Source organism: Musa acuminata, chromosome BXJ3-6, assembly GCF_036884655.1.
Source record: "Musa acuminata AAA Group cultivar baxijiao chromosome BXJ3-6, Cavendish_Baxijiao_AAA, whole genome shotgun sequence".
Taxonomy (NCBI): Eukaryota; Viridiplantae; Streptophyta; class Magnoliopsida; order Zingiberales; family Musaceae; genus Musa; species Musa acuminata.
In genome coordinates, this window is record NC_088354.1 from 35,257,559 (window position 1) to 35,270,519 (window position 12,961).

The 12,961-nt window shown below is 35.0% G+C and overlaps 1 protein-coding gene across 2 annotated transcripts; it reads left to right on the forward strand.

Annotated features, from left to right (window-relative positions):
- Window positions 1–694: 694 nt before the first annotated feature.
- LOC103989290 (SAGA-associated factor 29 homolog A) lies at window positions 695–12,637 on the forward strand. Of its 2 annotated transcripts, none has more exons than XM_009408094.3 (9): window positions 695–1,027; window positions 1,628–1,709; window positions 3,316–3,392; window positions 4,222–4,337; window positions 6,595–6,680; window positions 8,377–8,427; window positions 10,164–10,317; window positions 11,550–11,563; window positions 12,256–12,637. In XM_009408094.3, the coding sequence occupies exons 1-9, from the start codon at window positions 910–912 to the stop codon at window positions 12,356–12,358; spliced, it is 801 nt and encodes a 266-aa protein (XP_009406369.1). In that variant the 5' UTR covers window positions 695–909; the 3' UTR covers window positions 12,359–12,637. The 2 variants fall into 2 exon arrangements, with proteins under 2 accessions (XP_009406369.1, XP_065009793.1); XM_065153721.1 differs by having other exon boundaries at window positions 895–1,027; window positions 4,225–4,337.
- Window positions 12,638–12,961: the final 324 nt, after the last annotated feature.

Here is a 12,961-nt window from a genome sequence, read left to right on the forward strand (position 1 = left end):
CTAGTGCAATAAAACCCTTACCCTTTAGAGCACAAAATAGAGTATAAATGGTAGGTCATTCTCCACCACCAAAATTTTGACTTCCTCTAAATCCTTCAATGTAATTGTAAGATATTTTAAACTCAAAAAAATGTTACAATATAGTAAAAAAACATTTCATGAATTTTGCAGCTTGAATCGTTTTCCAATATAGTATCCATTATATGTATATATATATATATATATATATGTATATATATGTATATATATATATGTATATATATATATGTATATGTGTATATGTATACATATACACGTATACATATATATGTATACATATATACATATGCATATATACATATATACACATATATATACATACATATATATATATATACATATACATATACATATACATATACATATACATATACATATATACATATACATATATATATTCACGATGTGATGATCGAATCGTTCACAAATTGGCTGACGACGACATGAATTTGGGCTTTCTTCCACTCTCGACCCAGCCGAAACGAACAAGCTGCTAGGGGTTGCTCCGCTGTGCCAGCCGAGGCAGGCTACAGGTTTGATGTCCACTGATGTGATGAATTTTACCCACGTCACCATGGGCCCCACTACTTTTACGGTCCACTGTCGGAAGATTTCCCTGAATTGCGTTGTGAGAGGGACAGCCGAGGGGTTGTGGAGCACCGCGACCTTTCGGAAGCCCATCTCGGCCTTCGCGTCGCATCGCATCGCATCGTGCCGGCGAGCAGTCGTTGACACCGCGCGGACGCCCAAAATAAACCCGCAGCTGCTTTTGGGATCGCGTCGCGTGCGCATCGAGCGTGGGGTTCTGGCTCACCAAACCCTCGTTTCGGCATCGATCGGGCCGGGCAGCACAAGCGGAGGGCGGGAGGGATGTCGGGAATCGAGATCAGCGTGCTGCTGGACAAGTCCAAGGAGCTGGACCAGCTCCGCAAGGAACAGGAGGAGGTCCACCAGGAGATCAACAAGATCCACAAGAAGCTACAATCCAGTACTTCACCCCCTATCCTTCTCTTCGCCCCCTTTCACAATAGCAACAACAAAAACAGCATTTTGCTTCTTGAGTTGTTAGTGCTGCGTCTCCTTTCGAGCCATTGTTGATTTCTGTTGCTTTCTGCCTTGATTCTTGTCTTGCTTCTCTTCCACAAGGCGTTGTGTTGAGGTTTGCCTGTCGTGTTTTGCACACTGCAACATCTGGGGGATGAAAGCCTTCGGTCTCGCTAGAGCGCATATGGCAAATGTCAATTCCTCTCGTTTCTTTTTTGTTTTTACTGGAAAGAGTACAAATTGTTTACTGAAGCATGATCTGAAGCAGGTATTGCCTATAAATTAACAAATTTGCTGATAGGAGTTCCGAGTATTGCATTTTTGGCATGATCTACACGGTCCGCAAACATCTATAAGTTGTTAAAATAATGCCTCGCGAACACTGAATTTGTGCACTTTAGTCCACTTTTCGTATTAGTTATTAGATTTGTCCTGTTAACTTGCTGTCACTATCATTGTTTCGATGTGGTTATATAGTTGTTGGTGTGGTACATATCTTCTCTGTTCCTAGATGTTTTGATGTTTCTATCTGTGATGTATCTAGCTCTGGAGGCATCGGATGCCATATTAATCAAGCTCAGACAACTGTATTGTCAGGCCAAAGAGTTGTCTGAAAATGAAGTCAGGTATACACCAAGAACGAAACTTTCAAATTCCATATCAATTTTTATTTACCAAAAGGTTGTACTGTTGTGCATGTAAATGGATAGTTCATCTAAAACTTTTGAGTATAATTTTTTTCAGCATCACGTTGGTTTTTCGAAGTTTAATTAATGACAAAGTTCTTTTAATCATGGAAACATCTGCTAATATTTAGCATTTTTATGAGAATGCCTTACGCATGCATTTTACTGCTTGTGCTTGTTGATTGATGTGGTTTCGTTGTTGAAGAAAATGATTCTGAACATGACTTCTGTTGTTTCTGGATGTAGATGAACCCTTTTCTTTATCTATTTGTCGCATTGTACAAATGAGCCTTCAGCTGCGTTACATAGAAGAACATATGATGGAATTGAAAATTTTAATTGATTCATTCTCTTCCTATTGTTTTTTGTTTATAAAGATTAATTTGAAGACTTTCATTCAAGCCCTAGTCGTTAAATGTGCTAATTAGTGCAAAATGGTGAGAATTTTGTGCATGTATGTTTCTTTTTTGGGGGGATTTTTCCATTAAACACTTCAAACAAATCACTACAATTTTATCATTTTTTTGTTCAATTTTGTATTCTCAAATCACACCTAATGAGTATCTTGAGCATACACTTAAAATAGAGGACGATTGACATTCTCATTTTAAACACCTGCCTTCTGGTATTGCCTAAAAATACATATGTAAATACCAAGCATACTGAATCAGAACAATTCAACCACAGAATCATCACAAGGACAAACCATAATATATGCTTATGTGCTACTTCATATAATCATATTTCATAAGAGCAGTTGCTGAGTGTTTGATGGTGTTTAAAAAATTTCAAGATTGAGCTTCTGTTTGGCAGATGCAAACTGCTGCCAATAAAATAATTTGGATTTATTTGTTATATGATTATGTCTTTGTTCGTAGTGCATATATTTGGGCTATTGTTGAAAGGTCAGGTTTAGGATAGGCAAACCTTTTTCCTTCACTTCTCAGGAGTTTACATTAGTTTGAAATTTAAAAATTTGACGTGCTTGATTCTAGTTATGTAAAGGGGAGATATTTTTCTATGAAAGGTGTAATTTTATGACTGGTAACTAAAGAGAAGGTACATTTGTCGTTGCTCAAAGAACTTTCTGTCATAAGGCAACTTTCTATGCTATTACTTTTATTTTCTTTCTTTATTCTTCTTATGAAACATGTCTCATAAAACATGTTTCCTTAAAGTTCTTGGCTGTTTTCTATTGCAATCGGAATTTTTGTCATCTGCGAATAGGCCCCATGGAACATGTAGGCATTATTGGTTGGTCCTACATCATCAACTGAAAAGAGTGGAATCATCAATATAAACAAATAAATACTATTGGAAGGTCAGCTGCTATAATATCATGTGAATATAAGGGGACTCTTAAGGGGGCTTTTTTTCAGAAGCTGCCACCCTTATAGTTCGTTTAAGGGTATATGCACATTCTATTATGTCAGGACAACAAGATTATCTATGTAGTACGTTGCATTATTTTTAAAATTGTGGTGGTTGGTTGTAATATTCTCAATATTTCTTTGATCTGACATTTTTATATAATTTCATGCTTTAGTGCTTCAAATGCATTGATGAGTCAGCTTGATGCTTTACTACAATCTGGACTTTCAGCTGCGCAAAGGAAAAAAATCGGTAAGGACAACATATTTCAGGTTTTCCTGTTTTAGTTAGTTTATTGTGTTTCACTTTTTTCTTGGTATCGGTTAAGCTTATCGAAAGTTCCACTTTAAATTTTGAGGGTCTAGGCAGGATGTTATCTTGCCATCTAATGCAGCTTCACAAAATGACCTGTAAATATAATTTGCAGATTGTTGGTTCCTTACGATAATTGCAGCTTTGTCCAAGTTTGATTCATTTTTTGTTTTGTTTTAGTAGTTTGAGTTTAAGGCTATGGTGATATTTTTACTGTCAGATAACTAAACATCTCTTCTAGTATCTTTAAATGTCAAGTTAATATTTTTGCTACTTTAGTTTGTTCTTGGTTATAGAGAAATTGTCCATTACATATATATGATGTCTTTGAAATGGCCAACCAAAATGACTTTGTTTGACAGTAAATTGCTGCTGTCTCCTGTTGGCTTATTACCTGTGCTTCCTTTTTCTTGTGTATACTGCTCCAGAAAAACATAAGATTACATATGTGATCATTTAGTCTTGTTCCATGATTTTTTGGACAGTAAGAACTTTTTCTGTTGTATTTCATTACATACGAAGAGTGACATAATCCTTGGATTGTGAACCCATGTGTGGTTGACAAATCTTTCGGTTTATTGATTCTTATTTTGAATATGTTTGATGGTTGGATAGGAAACTTTTATTCTGAGAATATCATTGACAAAATTATCATTGAAACTCAAAAGATTACTATTACTAACACTATAATTTCATGCTCAAATCTTACTACATAAGCATTTTGTTTCTGTTTATTTTTATTAGTCAAGTTGATGATGATTCACTGCAGAAGTAAGTGAGCAGAAAAAGAAGCGGATGAAGTCCGATTCAGATATTGCAAGATTTCCTCCTACTGCATCTATGAGAAGCCAACTTGAGCATGCTGCTAACCTGAAGGGTGAACAGGTACACATGCTAGACCTCTATTGGTACTGTATATAAGATGGTCTATATCATTGCTGACCTCTTTCTGGGAATAATCTGCTTCACATAAGTTCTTTGATTTAGCTCATCTCTTATGTTTCAGAGTTCTTGTGGTCACTTGAGAAATTCTAGGTGGTTAGTCATGGAAGAACATATGGTTGTTTGCACCAACTAAAAGACACTGAAATCTCTGTGTAAAGGCCAAATTATGGGCTGCAGTATGGTGAATAAATTTAGGTTCACTCCAAGAAAAATATTAATTGATAAACTGATGCTTACTCAGTGATGTAGTGAAATTGTCAAGACTTGGTTAAACATGAGTACCAACAGTGAACTCATATATGCTTAATTGAGTATGGCTTGCCACTTACAAGTAAAAGCTCAAATCTAGCAACCCCTTGAGTATGGAAGTGGTGTTTAACGTGTATATTTTGGAAGGAAATCAAGATACGATGCAGGTTTTTAAATATATGCATATTCTTTAGTAAAATTCTGGTCTGGACTCAGGAAAAACTTTACCTGTTGCCGAGTATTTCTCAAGTGTTCAAGTTCTGTATACTGATATGGACCAAACAGATAAAAGAAGTGGATATGTATTTAAACTAAATTTAATCCTGTTTTTCCTGAATACTGTTGTCCAAGTTTGAATAGTATAAGTGCTGCTGATGCTGAATATCTAGTTAGTTTCAGACATGACAAATTTGTGCTTGATCATGTAAATGATCTTGCTAGAGCCTGGTAAAGAATGACATTTATGATCTGAAATCATGTGCATGAATGAAATTTTCTCGAGAAGTTTCAGGAGGGCTAGCTTGTTCCTTGTGGAATTCTTAGGCAAGATGCAACTGTGTTTTGTTCTTGAATTTTTCTTAGTAGCAGTTTAAGTTATAGCAGTTGACCAGAGAAGATCAAATTGTGTTCTGTATAAGCACAGAACAGCAAAATCCATAAGATGCAAATATATGTGATTAAAGATATTTGATGCAAGAATTTGGCTTTCCAGGAACTTAACCAGTGGGAAAAGTGAGTGATGACTCGTACATAGAATGAATTGCATAGGAACATAGATATTGGCATGTGGCTGTTGAGGCTGCTATTTACCATGCTGACATGCGATGTATGGTTAAACCTTGCCTGTCTAATGCCACTAGAGATCTGTTTTGATAACAGATGATTGACAAAAGATGATAAGTATGGTAAATGTGAGTGTAATACGGGTCCAGAGACTTGATTCTTGTTCTTGGGAACAAGATTCGCCGTATCGTACCGTACCAGTATTTCGACCCGGGCTCGGTATGGTATGGTACCGGTGTACCGAGTGGTACATCAGGGCATACCGAGCGGTACACCCTGATGTATCGAATAATTTTATATTTTTTTTCATACTGTAGCAGTGCTACAGTATACTACTGTAACACTGTAGCGGTATCGGGCGGTCCGCGTACCGGTAACCTATCGGACCGGTACGTACCACCCGGTACGGGCGGTATGCTTCGGTATGACAGACCTTGCTTGGGAATATGTTAACCATGACTGTTTTGTACCTTATGCAATGAGCACATATAACTAATCCTCTTTTTCATTTTCTGAAAGCATTGATTGGCCAGTGTCATAAGAGAAAGCTAATAATTTACTTTAACAGTTTCAGTTAAAAAATCTGCAAGGAATTTGGTTTTCATGGAGGAGATATGCTCCTAGATTTTGCTGTCAAGTCAAGATGAAAAATAACAAAGAGCCGGGTTAGAACAAGCAGCAAGGTGGAGGATGATCAGTCTTTGACCAGCTGGAGCAAGTTTGACATTCTGGGTTCTTGTCTGATAGAGCTAAAAGCCAAACTGACATTAAAATGCCTGTCTAAAATAGTGTAAAACTGACGTAGCATCTTTTAGTTAGCTTGTTCTTAATAACATTTTGTGCAAAGAAAATATTGGAAGGGTCTAAGGTAATTTTTTTCCTGTAGGAAGGTGAGAAAGTGTTTTATAAGATTAAACTTTTTTGAAATGAATTAGATGTTCTTTAGCAAGAACTGGAGAAATCTTTTAATGCTTTTTTGTTATGTCATGCACATAGGCTTCTCTGCTTTATGACTTAAGTCACTCCTCTTCAATGATTATTTCTATTATGGACAAGTGCTCAAAAGAGACATATTTCTGGTTAATCAACTTTCATTCAATTATTTTATGAATTTTAATAACATTATTCAATTTTAGTATCTCTGGAAGCACTTTTTATTTTTCAGGTGGCAGCTAGGGTCTCATCTGATGATGCTGAAAAAGATGAGTGGTTTATTGTGAAAGTTATAAATTTTGACAAGGATACAAAGGAGTAAGCCTTCTGCATCTTACATTGTATTAGCTTGATTGTTAACCAGATTATTTAATTGAACTTTTGTTACATTCTGAATTCCATATTCTTTACATAGTGTAATGTGCTTTAATGAGTTATATAAAGAAGACTGGACTGGGAAGGAAGAGGCCTAATGCTAACTTCCTTGCTTTGTGCTTTAAAAATTAAAATAAAATAACAAATGGAACATGGTCAATTATGAACCAGTCGCAAGAGTATGCAATGAGGTTATCTTTTTATATGGTAGATATTGATGTATTTCTTCTTGAAGGATGGAAATTCAAATGCTATTGGGAGTATCCATGAAATTTTGTTACTTAGCAAATATATGCAATAAGTTAAGCTCTGATGCTCTGTCTTGTTTGGGTTCTCTTTTTATCCAAAAATCATTGACCTTATTGGTTGGTTATTTGTTCATAAAGTCTTCTGCAAACAAAATACACTGGTGGACTTTTTTGTGCCAAAAAGTGGATACTTCTTCTGACTAAGCTTCAGCTTAACTCATAAGCATATTCAAAGAAGTCTAATGTCTGGGATTAGAACATTAAATTCTCATGTAGCATGTTTGTGCTGGTTGGTAGTCCACATAGTTTAAATACTGCACCTATCATGCTTGCTGGTCAGTGCCACACTGCATTGCACTTAAAATAAGTGTTGGGTGAAACATTTCATGCTGACAGTATTGATTTCCAGAACTGGGTTTTTCAACTTTAGCGCTCTTGTGCGCATTGCTGGCACACAAATTGGCCTTGGTATTATAAGCAAACATCATTTGAAATGCAATAACATCTTATTCTTAAGCTTCTTGTTCAATGTTTCAGCAAATTCTCATGCACGTAATCAAAATGGTCAACATTCATATTCTAGAACAATCTCCTTGGTTCATGCATATTTTAACAAATAAAATGCTCTTCAGTCATGTTTCAAAAAGATTGAGACAAATGTCTTTATTTGGTAGTCCAAATGCATCTGTTTCATTTAGTTGAGAGGAGACCTTGTTCCTCCAATACCTAGACATGCAATGATAGTCCATGGTCATGTTTATGTACTACTCGTTTGACGTCTCACATCGAACACGAATAGCTTTAGCAATCTTCATCATAATGATAGAGTGGTATAGATTAAAGCAAACAAATCTAAGAGTCCATTATGGTTTCTACTTAATGTTGATTTGTAGTATTAGCCTCAACTTGCTGTACAGACCCATAAAATTTGTTGTATAAATTTGTCTTTCTTGAGCCTAACAAACTGTCATGTATCCACAACTGTTGTCACACAAAAGCTGTTTGCCAGAAGACCTCACCATGCATAAAAAATGATATCACTTTGATTTCTTGTTTGCCAGATGTCCTTAAGGTATTGCGATATTTATTCTAGTTAATTTTACTAAGAAGCTTTTTAGCTCTTTTCTCTTTCCAATTTGTTGTGCTTCACCTCTAGAATGCCTTTTATTGTTCTTATATGTACATTGTGTTCATGCCTATGATTATTTTTCAATATGCATACTTTTAGATGCTTATATCAGATGTTCATCCTTGGTGATAGATTCACTATTACCCGCTAATATGTTTTAGATTATAGTCATTGGTAGAGCTTTATCTTAGTCCAACTCTGGATATCAACTTATGTGGAAATTATTTTTGATCCTTAATTTCTTGTCTTATAAAACATGCAGATTTGAAGTTTTTGATGAGGAACCTGGTGACGATGAAGAAAGTGCACAAAGGTAGTGTCTTCTATTTCACAGATTTTATTAAATATGGAAAATTAATTGAGATAACTACAGAATGCTAGATCATACTCCACTTCGTGAGAAATCTTTGAGTGATTTGGAACTTCTAAGTTTTTTTCTTGGAAGAAAATGACAAACGATTCTATTTTCATGTGCATACACATGTTTATGCTAGATATTGCGGGAAGAGTGTTTGAGACACCACTCATCAACAGATGTCTGCATTTCTTGCCCAAACAACATATACAATTTTATATTTAAATTTGAATTTCCATATTGTCTCTCTAGTCTGTGCAGTGACTAATTAAGCACATAGTTATGTGTTAGTCTGATAGAGTGATAAAAGAAAGTGACTAACTATAAGATCAGTACAATTCAGTATTTATTATGAGTTCTTACTCCACATGTCGAGTTTGGTCATTATAAGTCATCCATGTACAGGGCAACTAAAAGAATCGGAACTATAAAAGAAGCCTGATATTATTATTATTATTTCCTAAGTATGATCTCGGGATACTCAGAGCGAGAAATGAAACTGGTGCCATATAATGTTATGTTATATTCTTGTAATATTTTAAAATAAAACATGCATACTTGATACTATCTGCAACCCACAATACAGGAAATCTATTATTAACATGTGTACTGGTGAAAAATGCCCTAATCTCAATGTCACTGCAAGAAATAATCACTGGCCGTTGAACTGTAAGGACCGCCTGTTCGAGTTGGTTTTTATCAAAAAAAGATGTTCAACTCAATTTTACCTGGTTTAATCTATTGTCCAAGGTCCTGAATTACCATAATACCCTGGAGTAAGGTTGTTTTTATAAGGCCAGTAAGTGAAAACTAGCTTGTAGGCTCCAAATTTATCAAAGATTGGAACAATTGCCTCACTAATTTGCATAAGCCGCATATTTTCTGTTTTCTGCATTTTTTTCTATTTAATAGAAGGATGATTTTTTACTCCTAAAATTTACATTATTTGCCTTGAAAATATTAGTATGTGTTTGTTTTTCCATCCACTTTAATTCATAATACTAATTCAAACTTATTATTTGTTCTCACTCTTTGAAACTAAATCTTGAACAATGATTAAATGATTCTTTTTGCTTGGTAGCAACTCTTTTGTTTTTGTTTTGCTCTAATCAATATCTACTGTTATGTTTTTAACTTTCCGGTTGTACCTTCAATAGGCCATCCTGAACATTGGCTGCTATAACAATGAATTTCTCTGTTCATTTGTGTTTGAAAAACCTTTTCATTCATTGAATTATCTGGTCCTCATCTCCTGCTTCTACAGATATTGTGTGCCTTCTTTCATAAAATTATAATTTTAACTTGTAGATCTATCTTTCTGAAAATGTACAAACTCTTCTTTTTCCCTTGTAAAGGCATAGTGAGAGTTCTTAGATTTGAACTTTTATGTGACAAGTTGTATGGAGAACCACACTTTCTTGAGTCATTGATGCACTTGTAGTGTTTAACTGTTAGCCATCTGGCTTTGTTTTCTTTCAGCTCTCTGGAAGAGTAATGAAAATCTCTCATTGTATGGTTTTTTGTAGTTACTGAATTCATCATTGCATTGAGGAAGCCTGCAATAATTAACTGAAAACAAGCAGTTAGGATAGACCTAATAGATATGATTATGGTATTTTGAACGATTGCTTGACATAATAGATTAATGAAGATTGACCAATGTCTTTCTGATGTATTTCTTTACTCCATTTCAGGAAGTACAAGCTGCCTATGTCACACATTATTCCTTTTCCAAAGAAAAATGATCCTTCTAGTGCACCAGATTTCCCACCAGGCAGACATGTCTTGGCGGTCTATCCTGGAACTACAGCTTTGTACAAGGCAACTGTGGTCAATTCTCACCGCAAGGTAAATAATCCAGTAGTTTCCCTGTTAGCAAGGACTGTTATATTGATTGGCATGTGTCAGCTTGGTTGGAAACTAATGAAAAGAATTGGCATGACACTAACCCATGCAAAAGGTGCTAATGTATTTGTAGGCCTTTTTCATGGCCTATGCTGGTTGGCACAAAGGCATGCTGACTGGCACAGTATCGGATTGTACCATGTCAGAAAGGTATCAGCATGCCTTCATGCAGTAAAGCAATCTTTGCCATTACCACTCTATTTTATAGTTATTTAATCAAAGAAGTCCATTAATTTGACAGTGAGAGCTACCTCTTCAGATATTTTCATCATAAATTTCACTAGCATCTGTCTGGACCATTTGCCATACCTGGTGTTCCGCATACGTAAATAAAATATGCCTGTTAGATGGTTGGGGAGTGTGTGTGTGTGTGTATGAATATATATACTCCTTTCTAAATTTGTCACCTTCAACATGAACAGTAAAAACATGAACAACAATTAGGCAGCAGAGAGGGTTCATTTGATTGCTGATCCTAATATATATAAACATACAATTTTATTTTCCCATGAAACTATATTCATCCTCATATTGAGAAAATAAGTCTTTTTTTTATTGCTGTCTTATCCTCACTAACAAGTAATTCATAATCCATTTCCATTAGATATTTATTTCTTATAAAACAAAAATGCTTCAACAAAACTAAATGGTGTAAGTTTTCAGTAATAAGGATGGTGCAACATATGGAGACTACTGACCTAATAATTTGGTATTATGGCTGAAAGAAGAAAGAAGATGCACTTACATCCAGTTATAAATTCCAGGGATTAAAGGCAAACTAAATTATGTCTTTTATGGTAACAATGATTTTTCTTACACAGCACTTTGTTTCTTGGCATGGATTGGAACAAGTTTTACTATGTTATAAGTGTGTTATAAGTAAAGTATGCTTCCTAGTGTCTTCTAATGAAAATACTCAGAAAATTAACAATACATATTTCCTGATAGATGAGCAGAAATTTTTGCTCAATCTTCAGTTAGCTATTAGATGTTATTTCCATCTGTTGTATAACACCATAACATGTTCAGCGCTTGTTCATTTCATATTTAATTTAAGATGTTTATGGGCAAGATATTATTCTCTAAATTTCCCAAAATTTATGATATTTGCTGCAACATACTGACTATAACTTATCTTTTCTATTATGGTTTCCCTTCTGGCTTGGAACTTCCAGAGAAAATCTGATGAGTAAGTCAGCTATCCTGTAGTGTCATTCCCTTTCTCATACAGATATCTGCAGTTGTTATTTGCTTTAACCTGCGTGATTTGCTAGTTTATATAACATATGTAACATTGGGCAGGAAAAATAAGATTCAAAAAATCAACTCATGGTCATGCATCTTGTGAGTAATATCACTTAGTTACCAATATGCGGATACTTACAGTAATATAACATTTCAAGTGGTTATCACCTTTCCAATTACTCCGTTATGATTGCCAAATTGCAGCTGCACATTTTTTATTTTTTCTATTTACGTCTAACAAGAATTTGGTGATTTTACCCTAAACAGAAACCAATGGCTGAAAAGAATCCATGTGGCCCGTCCCTAAGTGCCTGTCATTGTATCTTTTACAGTGTGGTTCAACTTCAAACAATTACGTTCCAGTGTCTACGTTCTACTTACTGTTGGATCTTTCATTATATTGTTTGTTGTTCAATCTGGCATTCGCTCATCCTCCTATCTTGTGGATCAGCAGTAGTTGTTAAGAGCACAACATATGCCACAGGAGCCCTCTCTTTTAAAAAATGACACAGTATAGTTGCTCTAAATTGATCAAGGCCACTTGCAACTTTTAAACTCTGCATTGGTTTAGGACTTCTGATAACTTCTAAATTGATCAAGGATGTTGACTGGTGTTTGATTTCTTGTTTTTGCTAGTTACCTTCTCGAGTTCGATGATGACGAAGAAGATGGGTCCTTACCACAAAGAAACGTACACTTCTACAAAGTTGTTCCACTTCCAGATGGACATCGGCAATGAAACTAGATTGAGCAGTTATTTCTTAGTCTATAAACCTAGTACTAAGACACAACCTTCCTTCTGAGGCTCTTGGTAGTGCAGTTGTGATGGTAGTGTAACATAGTATATATATGCTTGATCTTGATGCTTATCAAATACATTCACATGTATATCATAATTGTTATTACGGCCTTTTACGATCATCAAGATGGACTGTGCTAAATTGTTGTAGAATGGTGTAATTTGTTTATGACAGTGAGAAATTTGTGAATATATATTGAGTACTTGGTATAAATGATATTTCTGTGGCGCCATGATGGTATTAATATGGAGATAATGTCATCACTTTATTTTTGAAGGTCCTTGAATTCTTTGGGATCAAAGAACTTAGTATCCATATTACACCATTGTTACTTTGATCTTTGTGCTTCGTATTGACATTGTATTCATCTTCCTCGAATTATTCATCTGAATTAACCTTAAGGCCTTAGTCAGATTATAGTGTTTTTGAATTGACTTGTTTATATTTTTTATTATTATGATTTTAATGTTTCAAAAAATGATTTTTATAAGTGTTTGAACGATTATAAATGGAAATTAGGAAGGTTTTGATGTAACTTATTG

Excerpts from the sequence above, each read along its gene's own strand:
- LOC103989290 (XM_009408094.3), top strand. The coding sequence starts at position 910 with ATGTCGGGAATCGAGATCAGCGTGCTGCTGGACAAGTCCAAGGAGCTG. Across the intron at positions 3,393-4,221 it reads TGCGCAAAGGAAAAAAATCG|AAGTAAGTGAGCAGAAAAAG; the intron begins GTAAGGACAACA and ends GATTCACTGCAG. Across the intron at positions 8,428-10,163 it reads GATGAAGAAAGTGCACAAAG|GAAGTACAAGCTGCCTATGT; the intron begins GTAGTGTCTTCT and ends ACTCCATTTCAG.